General features: G+C 41.1%; 1 protein-coding gene across 7 annotated transcripts in view; it reads left to right on the top strand.

The window, feature by feature from the left end:
• NUP214 (nucleoporin 214) overlaps positions 1-19,116 on the top strand; it is a 103,984-nt gene that overhangs the window by 73,511 nt on the left and 11,357 nt on the right. For 5 of the 7 annotated variants that reach the window (XR_004818844.2, XM_025475506.3, XM_025475505.3 and 2 more), the window contains 2 exons: positions 345-415; positions 13,203-13,356. Coding sequence is in view for 6 of the 7 variants with exons in the window: in XM_025475506.3 (XP_025331291.1) it covers positions 345-415; positions 13,203-13,356 (225 nt within the window). In the remaining variant the exon portion in view is untranslated. The remainder of the gene's footprint in view (positions 1-344; positions 416-13,202; positions 13,357-19,116) is intronic. The other 2 variants (XM_049114400.1, XM_025475507.3) reach the window with 1 other exon arrangement.

Here is a 19,116-nt window from a genome sequence, read left to right as displayed (position 1 = left end):
ATTAAGTCAGTCATTGGAAAGACTCCATGACAGCTAAGTCTAAGGAAAAACTACCCTGAGAGTATACTGCTGTATCAGTCCCTACCCACCTGGGGTTTGGTAGGAGACAAGAATTCAGTCCTCAGGATTTTGGAATTTATATTAGTATGAAATGTTAACGATGACCAAAGGTCTTTATTTACTCATAATGTTCTCCGTTTCCTATAAAGGAAAACAGATTTTATTTGTGAGTTGACTTATTATCAGGTATCTTAGTACATCTGAATGCAATTTAAAAACAAACAAAATACTTGATGTTGTAAAGGAGTCATCCAAATTAAACTTGTTCTCTTCTTATTTTACAGGTTTTGGGTCTAGTAATACTGGTTCTTTGTTTGGTCAAGCAACCAGTACTGGCGGAACAGTCTTTGGCCAGGTAAATAATGTATGTTTGTTTCCATTCATGTCAACGTGTAGCAGACCCATCCACATCATTCCCACACAGTGTAAGCAGTTTGTACTCTATGCCCGATGCCAGCAAATAGCCTCATAGGATTCTCAAGCTCTGCCTTCTTTGGCTCCCTTGGGGAGGCAGAAATCTCAGTCTCTGATTCGAGAGAATCACTATAGTTTTGACCCTTCTCTGACAGTCCTCTAGGAAGCACTTTAGAAGCACAGTATCTGATCTCTATCCATCTTCTCTGCCCATTCTGCTAGGGCGGGAGTTCACACACTACAGTCCATGGGCTACATCTCCTCCTCAGCCTTGTTGTATGGGGTTTTTTGTTTTCTTTTTAAGGTCCTGGAGCTAAGAATACTTTTTACCTTTTTAAATGGTTATTTAAGCCAAAAGAAGAAAATGTAACCGACACCATATATGGCCTCTGGACTAAGCTGTATGCACTTTGGTGACCTGAGTTGTTTGAGTTTGTACAGATAGTGGTGATCTACATGTGGGCATGGTTTTAAGTGCTTTACATAAATGGACTCACATAATCATTAGTGCTTCTGGGAGGTAGGTGCTATTATTGTCCCCATTCCACAGATGAGGACAGCGAGGGCTCAGAGAGAGTAAATGTATTGTTATATCACATGCTTTCAGATCACAGTAACCCCTCAAGGAGTCCTTGTGAAGAAAGGTCCTCTAATGTAGCAAAGACGATGGTGGCTTTCTGAAGGTGGACTTGACACATGTCCGTTAACTAACGAAGTGGCAGATGTACCGTATGTTTCTGCCACATCTTCAGGAAGATATTTTCTTAGTGCTCCCTTTCCTTCAAAGACAGATTTTATCCTGATCAGTGATCTGTGGCAGGGGGAAGTCTAACTTCGGAGCTGATAATGGCAGGTGAAGTCATTTAAACTGAGGTCCTCACTGGAAATGGCTAAAAATGGTAGATAAAACACAAAAACCACAGTTTCAAAAGCACTGGCAAAAAAATTAAAATAATAAATAATAAATAAATAAATAAATAAATAAAATGCATGCATGCACTGGCAGCTAACAGGGTATTTTGCCAAGCCAGATAAAAAGAAAATGGGCATCTGTAGAAGTGATGAGAACGCAAGAGCCAGTGTTACCATGAGGGCATTCATTCATCGATAAAATTTTATTTTATTTTTTTTAAGATTTAATTTATTTTTTTTTTAATTTTTTTTATTTATTTATGATAGTCACATATTGAGAGAGAGAGAGAGAGAGAGGCAGAGACATAGGCAGAGGGAGAAGCAGGCTCCATACACCGGGAGCCCGACGTGGGATTCGATCCCGGGTCTCCAGGATCGCGCCCTGGGCCAAAGGCAGGCGCTAAACCGCTGTGCCACCCAGGGATCCCTAGATTTAATTTATTTATTCATGAGAGACACAGAGAGAGAAAGAGGCAGAGACACAGGCAGAGGGAGAGGCAGGCTCCTTGCCAGGAGCCCAATGTGGGACTTGATCCTGGGACTCCAAGATCACGTCCTGGGCTGAAGGCAGGCGCTAAACCACTGAGCCACCCAGGCGTCCCTCATCTGAGAAAATTTTAATAACCCCAAAGGGCAAAGGAACAGAAGTCCCAACTGATATAGGCACAGAATGAGGAGTCTAAAAGAGACCACCCCAAGGTGAGCTGGGACTCCAGATTCACTGGGTCTCCACCTGTGAATGTAGCCTGACAGGATCCTATGGTGGTGATGTCTGCAGATGGCTGGCAAAAGCAGCGCAGACCCACTTTGAAGAAAAGTAGCTTTACTCTAAGCCTGGGATGATTTTACTCCTAAGCCTAGGACGTCAATTCTCTCGCCTAAATTAATCAAAAAAGGAAATAAGGAACTATGAGCAGGGCCCAGAATAAACATCAGACATACATGTGCAAAGACTTCCACACTATAAAACATCTATGTTTTACATGCTTGATAGAAATAAAAGGCAAACTTGAACATACCGGTGAAGAGGAAGGGGTGAGATGTGTCATAGCTGCATTGAAAACCAAATAGAACTTCTAGAAAAATATAATTAAAATTTAAAATCAGCAGATTAGACCCAGCTGAAGAGAATGGTAATCTACCAGAATAGGGATCAGCAAACTTCTATAAAGGACTGGATAGTTCGAGAACCACATACAGTTTCCACCACAGCTACTTATTGCTACACAAAAGCAGGCCATAGACAGTAAATACGTGAATGAACATGATTATGCTTTCATAAAACTTTATTTACCAAAACAGCAGCCCGGATTGAGTCCACAGATTATAGTTTGGCGGCTGTCAAACTCACGAGCAGGTCAGATTGAATTACCTGGAATATATCATGGGGAGCAAAAAAGATGAAAGATACAAAAGATAGCCAGATGTTAAGAAAAATTTAACACGTTTAATCAAAGAAGAGGAGAAAAGATGTGTGACAATATCAGAGAAAAAGACATTTCCAAAACCAGTAGAAAACAGTAACCCACAGATTCAAAAGTCCCACAAATGCTGAGTAGAACGTGTGAAAAGAAACTGATTCCAAGACCCATCACAGTGAAGCTGCACAGCTATAAAGATAAAATGTTAAAAACCGGGATCCCTGGGTGGCGCAGCGGTTTGGCGCCTGCCTTTGGCCCAGGGCGCGATCCTGGAGACCCGGGATCGAATCCCACGTCGGGCTCCCGGTGCATGGAGCCTGCTTCTCCCTCTGCCTGTGTCTCTGCCTCTCTCTCTGTGTGACTATCATAAATAAATAAAAATTAAAAAAAAAAAAATGTTAAAAACCCTCAAGAGAAAGACAAGTTACCTTTAAAAGAGCAATAGTTGGACTCAGAGCTGACTTCTCAGCAGTGACAGTGAAAGCCAGAGACAGTCTTTTTACCTAGAATTTCTAAACCCCAGAAAAAACATCTTTAAAGATTGAAGGGAAATCAAGACATTTCTCAGACAGATACTGAGAGAATTTATGCCTAGCAGACCTGAAGCAAATTCTAAAGGATATTCTTCAGGCAAAAAGAAAATTTGACTTCACTAAAATTATAGCTCTCTTAAGGTAAAATAAGCCATGAAATGGTAAAATTACAGCCTATAAAACTGACAGAGTAATTGAATTTAGAATATGTAAACAATACAACTAAAAAGAAGGCAAGTACACCACCACCAAAATGGCTAAAAGGTTGACAGTATTCAATATTGGTGAGGAGGTATAGCAACTAGAAACTCGTATGTTGCATAAGGGAGTATAAATCCATATAACCACAAAAAAATTCGTCTTGAGCCAGCGTATCTACTTCGGTATAACGTAACCAGCAGAAACAAGTGCTTTCCTTCACAAGAAGGTAGGAATGAGAATGTTCCTGGTAGTGTATTTGTAATAACTAAAAACAAGAAACAACCAAAATGCCTATCAGCTGAAGAATGGATAAATAAATTGTGGTATATTTGTACGGTGGCATACTACAAAATAGTGAAATCAAATGCATGTTCGTATACAAAACAAAATGGGTAAATCCCACAGATGTAGTGTTAAATGAAAGAAGCTAGATCTGAGAGTATGTACTGTTGGATTACAGTTTCTTAAAGAGGCAAATACAGGCAAAACTTAGCATGATAGAAATTATAGTGATGGTTTCTCCTAGGGCATTAAACATGGGGTACAGAGGAGCTGTCTAAAGTTCTCAAACAATGTCTGCTATTTTGAACTGCTATAAACACTTGTATGTCAAAATTCACTGAGCTCTCTACACATAAAATGTGTAAATTTAAACACAAGGAAAATAAGCAAAAAGGTTTCATTAAAAAAAGATAGTTTATTGCACAACTTTGTAAATGTACCTGATGCTGCTAAATTGTACACTTAAAAATGCTGAAGTCAATAACTTTTATGAATATTTTATCACAATTTTTTAAAGAAGGAGGAATAAAATATAATAAATAGATAGATAGATAGATAGATAGATAGATATAGATAGAGGTTAGCTAGAAGACCAAGAAACATTCAGTTAAAAAAAAAAGAAGAAAGAAACATTCAGTTAGTAATATGAATTAAACCAACAGAGATACACACCTATACAACAGCAAAAATTCAAAGCGCAATTATAACAAATGCCAGCAAATCTATACAGAGCAAAGGAAGTTTGCATGTACCCCTGGTTGGAGTGTCATTTGGTACAACCTTACCTTGGAAAATAGTGTGGCTTAATCCAACAGAGACTGGTAGTTCCAACTCCTAGGTGTGTTCTTTAGAGAAAGTCATCATGGACATGGGCACCAGGATACAGGAGCGTTTATAGCCACATTGTTACAGTAACCAAAGACTGGAAGCATCCCACATGTTTACCAGTATTCCAATGTGTAGACAAGTTTGTATTGTTCTATAGTAGAATTTAACCAGCTGTGAAAATGACTAAACCAAAGTGGCATGAGGAACTCACAGGCATAATGTTGAGCTAACAGATATAAAACTTACTGTGATAAACTCTATATTGGTTACTCGTTTCCACCACCCACCCCCATATTCTTCTGTCACAGAAATTATGTTTGCAATTGGAGGGGCCAAAAATTCAAATCAATATTTTTTCTGATGATAGGGGCTTTCTGTGTTGTATTCATTGCTATATCCCCAATTCTTAGGACTGTGGCTAGCACATGATAGACACCATAAAAATGAATAAATTTTCAGTTGATAGGAGTATCCTCAGAAATATCTAAGAGAAAGAAAGAGAAAGAAAGAGAAAAGAAAAGAAAGATAGATCTAAGAGTACAAGGCAGATTCTGGCTAGGATTCGGAAGACCTTAATTCCTTTAATAACACCAAGCAAAATCCAGATAGTGTAATAATCACATTTATCCCATGGATATTGGAATTATCTAGTGCCATGTAACACATGACCTCCAAATCAGTAGCATTTATATATATCCAGTGGTTGGTTTTGCTGTTGGCTCAGAATTTAACTGGAGTTCTTGGTTTCTCTCTGTGGCCTGGGCTTCCTTACAACATGGTGGCTGGATTCCAAGGAAATTTTTCAAAAAAAGAAAGGGAATCAAGCAGAAGCCATATAACCTTTTATGACCTATTTGCAGAGCATTACTTAGGTTGCATTCTCTTGTTCAAGGCAGTCATAAAATCTCATTCAAGTGTAAAAGGAGGGCAATAGACTTTACCTCTTAGAAGAGCACATGAGTCTAGAAACATTGCTGTGACCATCTTTGGAAAGTATCTGTCACAGTGGGACTCAGACTGGCAGAAAGCCTTGTGGAATTGATTTCCAGAGAGGGAAGCCCATGGTAGGTGAATGTGATGGGATAGCGGATTCTGGGGGCACATGTCAGGTCTGGGTTTGAGAAGTGGAAGAGAAGCCTTGCTAAAGACTGAAGAAATGTACTGGCTAGAGAAGAATCCAGAAGGAGCTCTTGGCAACAAGGGGAACAAGCAAAATAAATGACCAGTAAGTGCATGAAAAGATCAATACCATTCAACATTAGGAATATGAAAATCAAAACCATAATGAAAATACCTCTTTACACCCATTCGGTGGCAATAATAATAATTTTTAAAACCCTGAGAATAATAGGTGTTGACAAGGATGTAGAGAAATTGGAACCCTCATACATTGTTGGTTAGAATGTAAAATAGTGCATCTGTAGAACATAGTTCAGTGGTTCCTCAAAAAGCCAAACATAGAATTGCCATATGACCCAGCAATGCCACTACTGGGTATATACCTATAGGAATTAAAAGTAGGAAGTCAAAGAGACTCTTTTCACCAGTCTTCACAGCAGACTATTGTGAGCATTACTCACAATAGCCAAAAGGAGGAAACAACCCAAGTTTCCATCAACAGATGACTGGACAAACAAAATATGGCCTATTCATATGGCAGAATATTATCCAGCCTTCTAAAGGGATGAAGTTCTGATTCATACACACTACACTTGGATGAACCTTGAATGCATTATGCTAAATAAAATGAGCCAGACATAAAGGGACAAGTAACGTATGATTCCACCATGAAGTATTTATTTAGAATAGGTAAATTCATAGAGCAAGAAAATAGATTAGAAATTACCATTGGCTATAAGGAGGAGAGAGTGGGACTTACTGCTTAATGGTTAAGAATTTTGGTTGTGGTGATGAAAAAATCCTGGAAATAGGTATTGATGATGGCTGTATAACATTGTGAATATAGGGATCCCTGGGTGGCGCAGCGGTTTGGCGCCTGCCTCTGGCCCAGGGCGCGATCCTGGAGACCCAGGATCGAGTCCCACATCGGGCTCCCGGTGCATGGAGCCTGCTTCTCCCTCTGCCTATGTCTCTGCCTCTCTCTCTCTCTGTGAGTGACTATCATAAATAAATAAATAATTAAAAAAAAATAAACTTATAAAAAAAAAAACATTGTGAATATAGTTCATGCCACTGAATTGTATACTTACATGGTTAAAATTACAAAATGATATTTTGCCACAATTTTAACTTAATAATGTAACATACCAAAAACTATTTAATTCTATCCTTTAAAATCGGTGACTTTTATGGTATGTGGATTAAATCCCAATAAAGCTGTTTTGTTAAGAAAAAAAAAAAGATGGAGGTCGAAAGACTTGCAAGTACAACAGTAATTTGTTCAATATAAAAATCTTCCCTAACCACCTCTCCCCGACTTTTTCTAAGAGAAAAGAAGTAAAGGCAGGACCAAAAAGCAGAAAGACTTGCACAGTCCTGCAATCTTGCTGCCCAGAACTGTTGAATCCAAAGGTAACATTGCAGCCCAACTCCCTCTTGGCTCCAGACTCAACAATAAGAGAAATACCCTAAACCCTAAGCAAACAGAGGTGAGTTCAGTCTTTGGCTCATTTCCAGATCAATTCAACACATAGTAAAATGTGAATAGTTGCATATTCACTTTTGGATACAGATGAAAGAGGGCTCTCGTGCTGTGGGAGAAACAGTGTTCTTCATTCCCCATGTCTTTGTTCTACATGCAAAGTCTGGTATACCAAAAGAAAAAATGTATGTATTTTACACATATATGGCATATATAATATATAACATGAAGAAGCAAAAATAGTAGGGGACACCCGCAATCATATTTTAGAAAACAATAAAAAACAACCTGTAGATGATCCAGATAATGGAACTAGCAGGCAGAGACTTTATTTTTTTTTTTTTTTTTTTTTTTTTTTTTTTTTAAATCTTTTTTTTTTAATTTTATTTATTTATGATAGTCACAGAGAGAGAGAGAGGCAGAGACACAGGCAGAGGGAGAAGCAGGCTCCATGCACCGGGAGCCCGATGTGGGATTCGATCCCGGGTCTCCAGGATCGCGCCCTGGGCCAAAGGCAGGCGCCAAACCGCTGCGCCACCCAGGGATCCCAGGCAGAGACTTTAAAATAACAATTGTGACTCTTGTGCTCAAGTATTTACAGTAAAAGGAAAGAACGGGTGAAAAAGGAATCTCAGCAGAGAATTGAAGGTCATAAAAATAAATAGTCTTGATCTGTATCTAAAGTTTAAATCTAGGGACACCTGGGTGGCTCAGCAGTTGAGCGTCTGCCTTCAGCTCAGGGCATGATCCCAGAGTCCCAGGATTGAATCCCACATCGGGCTCCCTGGATGGAGCCTGCTTCTCCCTCTGCCTGTGTCTCTGCCTCTCTCTGTGTGTCTCTCATGGATAAGTAAATAAAATCTTCAAAAAAAAAAAAAGTTTAAATCTAGTATCTGAAATTAAAAATGATTAGACAGACTTACCAGCAGTGTGAGTACTACAGAAAAACCGTGAACTTGAACACGTGTCAAAAATTATTTCAGAAATTATCTGAAGTGAAGCTCGGAATGGGGCTCAGTTGGCAGAACATGTGACTCTTGATCTGAGGGCCCCATTTTATTGGTGTGGAGCCTACTTAAAATGAATATGTAAACAATGTTTTGAATGAAACTCAGACTGAGATACCCACCAAGCAGAACATTAATGACCTGTGTGACAAAGTATCAGGCAGTCTGGAGTGTTTGTAATTTGAGTCCTTGAAGGCAAGGAGACAGACAAAAGTACTTGAAGAAAAATGGCCAAGCTTTTCCAAATGTATGGAAAAACAAATCCTGAAGCCCAAGAAACTCTGTGAACCCTAAACAGAATAAATGCCAGAAGACCACATCTAGACACATCATAGATAAGCTTCTGAAAACCAAATACAAGGAGTAGAATCTTAAAGCAGCTAAAAAAGACTCAGGCCATACTGGGAAACAATGTATTGTATGGTTATGAGGAGATGTTAAATATGTGACATCCGGAGCAAAAAGCCTTCTTTTGCTCCTTTTGCACAGACCAATGGTTCTCAAATGGTATCAATTCCACCCCTACCCCCATCCCTGTGGGAGAATTCCACAATTACAATGTCTGGAGACCTGTTTGGTCCTCAGGAGTAGGGGATACTGTCAGCATCTAGGGGGTTAGAGGCCAGGGATGCTGCTCAACATATATCCCTCCAAAACAAGGAATTATCCAGCCCAAAAGGCTAGTGCCACTGTTAAAAAAACATTGTTAGGTAAACAAAGATATCTTAGAACACAAAAAGCAGTAAGCATTAATGGAGAAACTTTAGAAAGTAGCCTCCATCAGAATTTGAAAGTAATACTCATCAAAAGACTGTTATGAAGTGAAAAGGCAGGGCATAGACTGGGAGAAAATATAATGTACCAAATGAAAGGCTTCTGTCCAGATTATATAAGGAATATATAAAGAACTTTTAAAAAGTAAGCAAAGTACTTAGATACTTTACAAAAGAGGATATGAATGGCCAATAAGCATGTGAAAACTTGCCTGTTGTCATTAGTCATCAGAGAAACGCAAATTGGAATCACAATAAGACACTGCTCCATAGCTGCTAGAATCACTAAAATTTAAGAGCTAACAAAATCAAATGTGGAGATCTAAAGCAAGTAGATCTCTGAATATGTTGCTGGTGGGATGATAACCTAGTGATTTGGAAAACCATTTGGCAATAAATCTGAAAAATGTACTATTTTTATAGTTTAACAGTTCCAGTCCTAGGTATTTACCCACAAAAGCTGAAAATAAAGGTCCACAAAAAGACTTAATGCTTTTAGCAGCTTTGTTTATGACAGCTAAAACCTGGAAACAATCCAGATGTTTACCAGGATACTAGTAAACACCAGCATACTCCTGCAATGGAATACTGCTCAGCAGTCTAAAGAGAATGACCAACACATGCAGCAATATAGATGAATCTCAAAAGCACATGTTGATTCTAGCCAGGTCAGTTAGGCAAGGAAATGAAATAAAGGCATCTAGATTGGAAGGGAGAAAGTAAAACTATCTGCAGATAGCATGATCAGGTAAATAGAAAATCCTAAGGAATCCACTAAAATACTGTTAGAACTAATAAATGGGTTCAGTTGTAGGATGCAAGATTAATATTTTTAAAATCTATTATATTTCTATACATTCACAATGAACTATCTGAAGATGAAAGTAAGACAATTCGATTTTTGATAACATCAAAACGAGTATGATACTTAGGAATAAATTTAACAAAATAACTGTAAAACATACTCTGAATACTATAAAATATTGTTTAAAGAAATTAAAGATCTAAAAAAATGGAAGGACATCCATTGTTCATAAATTGGAAGGTTACATTTGATAGAGTCTTTATTAAAATAGTTCATTTCAGAGAGTTTGAGTACTATGAAGAGAATAAATAATGAGGGAAAAGGATTTAGGTTACATACATAGTCAGGAAATGCCTTTCTGAAGTCTCATCACTGTCTCCTTTTCCTTTTTATATTTGTTTCTTTGTATTAGGATCAAATCCAGTCCACACATTGAGACTGCTTGATAGGTCTCCTGAGTATGTCTCCATAGATAACTCTTCATTGTATCTCTTCCCCTCGTTTCTCATAATTCAGTTGTTCGGTAGAATTTCCTGTGATCTGGTTGCTGACTGCATTCCTGTGTTACAGCTCCCAGTTAACTTGGTCCCCTGCCCTTTGTTCCTTCCTTTGAAGTGAGGGTTGGGTCTGGAGGCTTAAGGAGGTTCAACTTTGATTTTTTTTTTTATTTATTTTATTTATTTATTTTGGCAACATTATGAGGTTGGATCTTAAACAGTAACTGCCTATTTCATGATATTAAAGAATTGTTCATTTTTAAGGCATGATAATGGTATGGTTATAGTTTATTTTAGAGATTATATTAGAAAAATCAGTGGTTCAAATGATAAGATGTCTAGGATTTGCTTCATACTAATAAAAGATGAGGGGAGATAAATGGAGTATAGATAAAGATCAACTGGCCATGAGTTCATCAAAATTGCATGATGGGCCTGGGGTAATAGCATTACTTTCTGTACACTTTTAAGATTTTCCATAATTTAAAGTTTTAAAACTGTAGTAGTTTATTGTATTTAAAATGAATGGGAAAAAAAATAAAATAAAATAAAATAAAATAAAATGAATGGGGGGATCCCTGGGTGGGATCAGTGGTTTAGTGGTTTAGTGCCTGCCTGTGACTCTGGGGTCCCGGGATCGAGTCCCCCATCAGGTTCCCTGCATGGAGCCTGCTTCTCCCTCTGCCTGTGTCTCTGCCTCTGTCTCTCATGAATAAATAAATAAAAATTTTTAAAAAAATGAATGGGACTCTCTAACCTATTTCTGAGGTTGCAATAACTATCAATTCACATTCACTTTTGTGATCCCCATCTATTCATTTCTGCAGGTAGCCATTATTTTTCAGATCCTATTTTTACCATTTAGGTCGAGCCATCTGAAATTGCCATCTTTTGGTAGGGTGAAAATATCCACATATTGGCAGTTGACTGTGTTTTGGTCTGATGCATGGAAGTCAGCTACGAAGTCTGATATTTTCTGTATGATGCTTGGATTCATTGCCATGCCTTCCTTCCTTTCAAAGTTTGGCTATTAGTTATCAAAGCCTATGCTTTTGTGATTGGATTCCAGGTTTTAAAAAACTCTTACTCATCGTTAAGTGGTTGTAGTAAACTGTTATTGTCGTTTTAAAGAAATTTAGGGAGAAAAAAAAGGGAGTTAGAGACAAGTGTCTTAAAATTAGCCTGTCGCATTCAAGTACAAAAGACCAGTGTAAATTGGACCATGTTGAGGGGAGAGGGAAGGAGAGATGCTAAAAGATGATGTCAGAGGTAGACTGGGGCCAGATGATGGAGGATCTTGTAGAATTTTTAATTAATGCATTTAATGGTCTGACTGCCACTCGTAGATATTATTCTAGCTGCTGTTTGAACAGAGATTGTAGTGGAAGCAGGACATCGGTTAAGTTGTATAGTAAGGTTAGGTGGCTCAGACCAGTGTGGTGGCTGTGCCCCTGAGGGGACGCACTAGGGAGTTGTTTCAAAGGTGGCCCTCTGGAGGTGTGATTTAGTGTGAAGTGTTAGAAAAATGCCTGGCATCTAGAAAGTGCTCAGTCATTGGTCTGTTCCCATCACTGTGAAAATACTAAACAGCAGCTGTTTTCTGAGCATGTGTTTATATTTCAGGCGCTATTCTAAAGTGCATCATGTTTCTTAGCACATTTAATTGTTTTGAGCTGGATAGTTCATTATTCCCATTTCAGAGACACCATTCTGTCTGCCTTTGAAGGACACTTTTTTTTTTTTAGGATTTTATTTATTTATTCATGAGAGACACGGAGAAAGAGGCAGAGACAGGCAGAGGGCGAAGCAGGGTCCCTGCAGGAAACCTGATGTGGGGCTCAATCCCAGACCTCAGGATCATGACCTGAGCCAAACACAGCTGCTCAACCACTGAACCACCCAGGCATCCCTGAAGGACACTTCTATAAGATTTCTGTACATTAGTAACCCATTTCTGTTTTTGTTTTCTTTTGTTTTTTGGAACTAGGCTCCATACCCAGTGTGGAGCCCAGTGTGGGACTTGAACTCACCACCCTGAGAACAAGACCTTATAAGCTGAGATCAAGAGTCAGACGCTTAACCACCTGAGGGGCACCCCCACATAACCCATTTCTAAAAGTCTGTCTAATTCTACATTATCATCCAAGAAGACATCACATTTAACTAATATTAATGGTCCCTCAAATCTAGCACTGGTCTTTCCTAATGAATTTCCAAACAGAAATAGTGTGTGATGCCTGAGACAGCTTTGAGTCAGCAAGCACCCTAAGTTAGCAGCCTCCTCTAAGCATAAGATTTGCAGACTTGGACAAAATTCAGCCATGGTCATCATTTCAACAATGGAAGCTAATTTGAGCTTATTTCTGCAGTATGGGAAAGTCATTATGAAATAAAAGTACTCAAATTGGGAGAAAAGACAGTGTAAATCACTTTTCATCAGTTGCTGATGAGTTCAGCCAAATACTGGAGGAATCAAAATCAGTCGTGTTCATAATTGTCCAGAAATGTTTTTAAACTTTCTCATTTGGGGGAATCCTTGAGGGATAGGTTTTCCTGCCCCTGGCATTGTGTCAAGCAGAGACTACAGGCAGCAGAGCAGATAAACATTCAAAGTTCCCTCCTCCCCTAAATCATGTTTTCAGAGAACTGTGAACATGGAATAGCTTGAGAACTTCTGATTTGTAGGAAGTGCCTGTCCAGAGTCCAGCTTCTTGTGTGGTTGTTAGAGTATCCGTCCCAGAACTAATCAGAGTACTCTTGCTTTTTCCATCTGTCCCAGCTGTGAATGCCTCCTTTCCACGGATGTGGCCTGCCGTTTGACGATGACCTCTCATCCTATCTCACTTCCTGCCCCTTTTGTTTTCCAGCAGCCCTCTTCCAGTGGGAGTGTGTTTGGGTCTGGAAACACTGGAAGAGGGGGAGGTTTCTTCAGTGGCCTTGGAGGGAAACCCAGCCAGGATGCAGCCAACAAAAACCCATTCAGCTCAGCCAGCGGGGGCTTTGGATCTGCAGCCACCCCAAGTAAGTTGAGACCATTTTCCCAGTCCCTTGGCCCCATAATGCCATTGTCATCCTTGTGGTGCGAGCAGAGCTTTGGTGACAAGTGTAGAAAGGAAAGAGAAGATCTAGAAGGCCCATTTAACATGGATCAAAGCAGTGTGATCTGTTTTGATTTTGCTTTTCGGTTTTCAGTTTTTTAATGAGATGTCCTGTATAATTATGAAAAGACATCGGAGCTGCAGGGTGAGGATCTGTGCATTGAGTTCCTCCCCTATTCTCTCCCAAGGCCCAGATTGCTCTGTTTTTTGGGATTGAAATGACTTGAAGTGAATGCGAGTGGACAGGCATAAATGAGAGCAGCAGAGCAAGTTGGGTATGCTTGGAGAAGAGCATCTGGATTTTCGTTGTGTCGTACTCACTCTGAATTTGCTTTAAAATTCAGCTGCCACAGGGAAATGTTGCCCAAAACTTGAAGCCTTCATTATTTCTCATCTCTTACATTTTTGTCTTATTTTCAAATGAAGCTGTATCGTTCTGCTCTGGCTAATTTTTCAAATTCTTTGTTGATCTGTCTATTCATAGTTGGAAATAAAAGAAATTTGGGGTTTTTTTTTAAGTCCTAAAAAAAAAGAAAACTCCGCTGCCGATGGAGGCCGATACGGAAAGTTGGGGGCCTGTCATCTTCCTCTCTGCTTCCCTCATTTAACATGCTACCCACGGAACACCTCTTGTCTGCTGTGCCACACAAGATCTTCGCAAATCGGGAGCTAATGTTCTACAGAACAAGATAGATCTTCCTTCACGTTAAGACTTATGCAGTTCAAAGCACAGTTCTCTGTTCTGAGTCTCCAGATTCACTGATGAGTTGTTTTGATGTCACTGTCCACCTAAAAAGTATATAAAGAAAGATTATAGTCTAGAGACACAGACTTCTTCACTTGTGAAGGTATATGATTAGAAATCTTTGCTTCCTGTCTGCCAAGAGGAATTTAAAATCCTAGAATAGAGAGATCGTAGAAATTGAGTCTAGTGGTTTTCAAAAACTACTTCTGCAGATAAACTTCTAAGCAGAATTCTTGATGCTTAGAACAGATAAAAGTAGATGTACTTGGAAGCAAGGGTCAAGAACCAGAGATGCGTCTGGGTGGTTTCCCAGCCTTTCCCCCCAGCTCTTAGCATGGGACTGCAGGACTTCACGGCACATACTTAGACAATAGGATCCTTGTGTGGCACTCTCTCCATTTTCCAATGATGAAACAAGCCCCGAATGGTTAGGTGATTTTTTTTTTTTTTTTTAAGTCACAAGGCCAGGAAGTGGCAGATCTAGAACTCTACTAGATCATATATAATGTACAAAACAGCCTCCGGCACAGAAGAACCACTCAGTAACATGCTACTTAGAAATATGAGTTTCTCCCATAGGTAGGTTACCATCTACGAGATTGTGTTATAAACCAGTTTTGTTGAAACTTAGGCACGTTGTATCCTTTTAAAAACCCCTTTCCGGGGTGCCTGGGTGGCTCAGTCAGTTAAGTGTCTGCCTTCGGTTCAGTTTCAGGATCTTAAGGTCCTAAGTCCTACATCAGGCTCCCTGCACAGTAGGAAGTCTGCTTCTCCTTCTACCCTCCCCCCGCTGCTCCTGTGCACGCTTGCACTCTCTCTCTCTCTCTCTTTCTCTCATGCGTGCACTCTCTCTTTCAAATAAATAAATCTTAAAATAAAGAATGAAAAAGTAAAAACCCCTTACCTCCTTGCTGATTCATCCCTTACACCTTACCTGTCAAAGAGTTGCCTTTCCTCAGTGGGGGACTAGAGATGGCTTGCCCTGGCTTGTGGGAGCCAACTGTGCACATCTCTCTCCAGTTGTACCCAGTGTACATCATGTTGGAGAGCCTGAACTCCACTGTTACGTGAGTATTTATATGATGGGAATTGGACAACGCTGCAAGTCAGCACTGCCCTCCCCTACCCCTAGTCCGTTGTTCACTGGCACACTGTTGTTTCCAAAGCTTTAATTCTGCCTTAAAATCAAAGCAGATGCTTTTGTAAGATTATACATTCATGATACCAGACACCTCCTGGTCTTTATTTTCCTGAATGTTAGTTTTTTTTTTAACTGGCAGTTTACTTTTATGGCAAGAGAAGTTTCAGGTACCAGAAAGACTTAAACATTATTTTGTTTTTATTTTTTTAATTTTTTAAAGATTTTATTTATTCATGAGAGACACACAGTGAGAGGCAGAAACATAGGGAGAGAGAGAAGCGGGCTCCCCATGGGGAGCCCGATGCAGGACTCGATTGCAGGACCCTGGGATCCCTCCCTGAGCTGAAAGCAAGACACTCAACCACTGAGCCACCCAGGTGTCCCAACAGTATTTTGTTTTTAAAACTGAAGATAGGATTCAATAGTGGAAGGGACAGGAGCCTTTGTAGCCTGAGGACCAGGTGCAGGAGAAGAGGAAGAGCCTTGGAAGAGGAAAAGCTAGAAGTCATCCCGGGACAGGCATTGTCCTCACCAGAACTAAGGCAGCTTTCTGCAAACCATGGGTCACCTCTTTCTTTTTGGGTGACTTGGCAATATTTGGCACTTGGAGCACAACATCTGTCCTAGGCCATATAGATGGTTCTCCTGGTTCTCTTCCTGCCTTTCCACTGGTTCCTTTGCTGCTGCTTCTCTCTGTCCTTGGAGGCATGTCCCCCATTGTCCTCTAGGTTATCACAGCAGTCCGCATATCCCCCTCCCTGCTTCCAGCCTCCTCTCCAGGCATCTGGACATTCACACCAAGTAGAGTGTTTTTAACTCTGCTTTGCTTTCACCATTCTCCCTGCACACAACCCCTGGCAGCTTCCCACTTACTTGAAGTCAGCAGTCAGGGCCCTCTGTGAACTGTTCCTACACTCTTTTCTGTTCTCCTAACATGTTCCCTCTGCTTTGGCCAGGTTGTCTGCTGGCCGACCTTCATACACACGCCCCTCACCCTACTCCCGGCTTCAGGGGCAGGGCTCACCTGCTCCCTCCACTCCACCCACCGAACCTCCCCTTCCTTTAAGGGTGACTGTAAGTCTGCACCCATGTGCAGCTTGACCTGAGGGTCATAGGGGTCCACAGTGACCTCTCTCTCTCTCCGGAATCCCACAGCCCTCGTGTCACCTTCCTGTGACATGAAGTGGAAGACAGTGGATCTTTATGGACCATCTATTATGTGCTAGATGCTCAGTGTAGTTGGGCTAACCATTTCTTACAACAGTACTTTGAGGTGTGGCTTTCCCTGTTTTACCAATAAAGAAATAGGTTCAGAGAAGGGTTTTGGACCTACAGAGGTAGCAGCAGTTAGGGGGAGCAGCCAGGGTTTCATCTGAGTATGCTTCCAGAATTCTGATCTACCCTGTTGCCTCCTGAGTTCTTCCTAGCCTTGCAGCGGAGCACAGATCCTCTTCCCAGTGTGTCTTGTCTGACAGCCCTCGGGCTCATTCTCTGTGGCATCGAACACGCTCCCCTGCAGATAGGTATCTGAGCCCAGATTGAGCAACCAGCAATTTCCCTTGTGACATTCAGGCCCCAGGTCACCCGCTCCTGAAGCTGCCCTCTTTAGCCCTGAGAAATAATTAGACCTCTGCCCTGAATGAGAAAGACAAGCTGGGAATACTGTTGCTTGGAGTTGGCATGTTCTTTATCCAACTCCCACCTTGTAAAGGTTTCTGTTCTCTGTCTTCCCCAGAGACTACCTGAGATACACTGTTAACCCCTGGGGTCACTTAAAATTCAGCACCACTGTACATTGTCACCTGTCAGGACTTACTGCCTCAAGTGTTGTGCTGAGGACACTGGTTAGAACCATTTTCAGCACATTCTATCTGTCCAGAGGCCTGAAAGACATACTTGGGTGAGGATAAAGAAGCCATTTGGGAAGAATCTGTTTGGGCCCGCAAGGCCTCCCTCTACAACTGTTCTGGAAGAAAATGTCTTAGAAAGCATCCTGGATGGGATGCCTGTGTGGCTCAGTGGTTGAGCCGCTGCCTTTGGCTCAGGGCATGATCCCAGGTCTGGGGATTGAGTCCCACATCCTGCTTCCTGCATGTAGCCTGCTTCTTCTGTGTCTCTGCCTCTCTGTGTCTCTCTTGAATAAATAAATAAAATCTTTAAAGAAAAAAAAATCTTGTACTAGAGCTTCTTGAGAAACCCCTTCTCAGTGTGTGTGAAATTCTAATTGGTGACTCTAGACCTGCAGAAGGAAATGGGAGCTGGTCTTTGTGATGGTATTTATATCAAATTTATACCAGATATAATTTAACTGAAGTAGGGTTGGCCCCAGTGTTGGGTCATGCAAGTGTTTTTTGCCAAATAAAAGGACCCAAGAGGATCCATGTCGTGCCAGCAGGGGGAGGCCCAGAGCAGATGCCACTTGTCCCTGGCCTTGCCACCCTGGAGAGTAGAAGCCACCAAACAGCTCTGTGACTACGGGCTCTCTCTGGGCTGCTCTGCCCACAAGTGAAGAGGTATCTACTACAATGATATGTTGTTCCAACAACGAAGATACCCTCTTACTTGTATTTCCAGAGCCAGGGACTATGTTATTTTAGAACCACTAAGAGAACCGAGCAGCACGTTGACGACTGTGGAAACAGAAGCAGACCTCGTTTAATGCCACTTTGCTTCAGAGCAGCTTAAATAAATCCTAAAACGTTTCAACATGTAGAGCTCCTCTTGAGACTGTGAACGAAAACTGTTACAACTTGACTGGTTTAACTCATGATCTTTGCAAAATGAAAAGGATTACTGTTTTTTGCCACTGATCTGCTCTGTGTCTTCTTATGGTGAACACGAGTGGGATGTAGCAGGAGGAGGAGTTAAAGAAACGGGAAGTTTTGTATCCTAAGGAGAGGATCTGCCATCGGCCCAACTGGGCACTCTGCACACGTCAGCTCATCTGATCCTCACCGCAGCCATGTGGACACCCTCTCCCCCCTCACTGTCCCCATTTTATCTCAGAAGAAACTGGGACTTGGGAAGGTGAAGTCCTTGCCCACAGCTACTAGGTAGCCTGAGCCAGGGCTGACTGCAGAACACCTGTGTACTCCACTGTAATGTCCATGAGCATCTTCAGACAGAGGAGTCTCCAAGGTGAAGGGGTAAATCTGCCTAGAAGCTTCTGTGTTCTCTGACTTCAGGCATTTCAGTCTCCCAATATCATCCTGGTAAAATCACTTCACCTCTGTGTCTCAGATTTCTCCAAGAGGAGAGCTAGCCCCAAATCTCGCACTTGACTTGATTTGCTATTTGGAATTTTTGCCACATGAGTACTAATGAAGTCGGAAAGTTGCAGTCTCTATTCCTGAGGTACCAAGTAAAAGGAATGGCTGGATAGCCCGTTTTTCACCACCATTGTTGAGTGTACTGCCACCGCAAGAATATAATGTGGCCTCTAAGCTAGCTCCCTGACGGAAAGCTCAGGCTGTTCAAGAGGACATTTTTGTAAACTCCACCTACAAGTCCCTTTACAATAGAAGAATGGATAATCCTGTGGTACCGTGTATGAGGGTGATGAAAAGGAGCTTGTGCACCCCTCCCACCATCAGTGCCTGGCACACTGCTAGCCAGGTGCTCCAACTACCACCAGGAGTTTTTTTTTTTATTTTTAAGATTTAATTTATTTATTCATGAGAGACACAAAGAGAGGCAGAGACACCGGCAGAGGGAGAAGCAGGCTCCATGCAGGGAGCCCGACGTGGGACTTGATCCTGGGTCTCCAGGATCAGGCCCTGGACTGAAGGTGGCACTAA

The sequence above is a fragment of the Canis lupus genome, chromosome 9 (assembly GCF_003254725.2).
Source record: "Canis lupus dingo isolate Sandy chromosome 9, ASM325472v2, whole genome shotgun sequence".
Lineage (NCBI taxonomy): Eukaryota > Metazoa > Chordata > Mammalia > Carnivora > Canidae > Canis > Canis lupus.
This window is presented reverse-complemented; position numbering and strand designations above follow the sequence as displayed.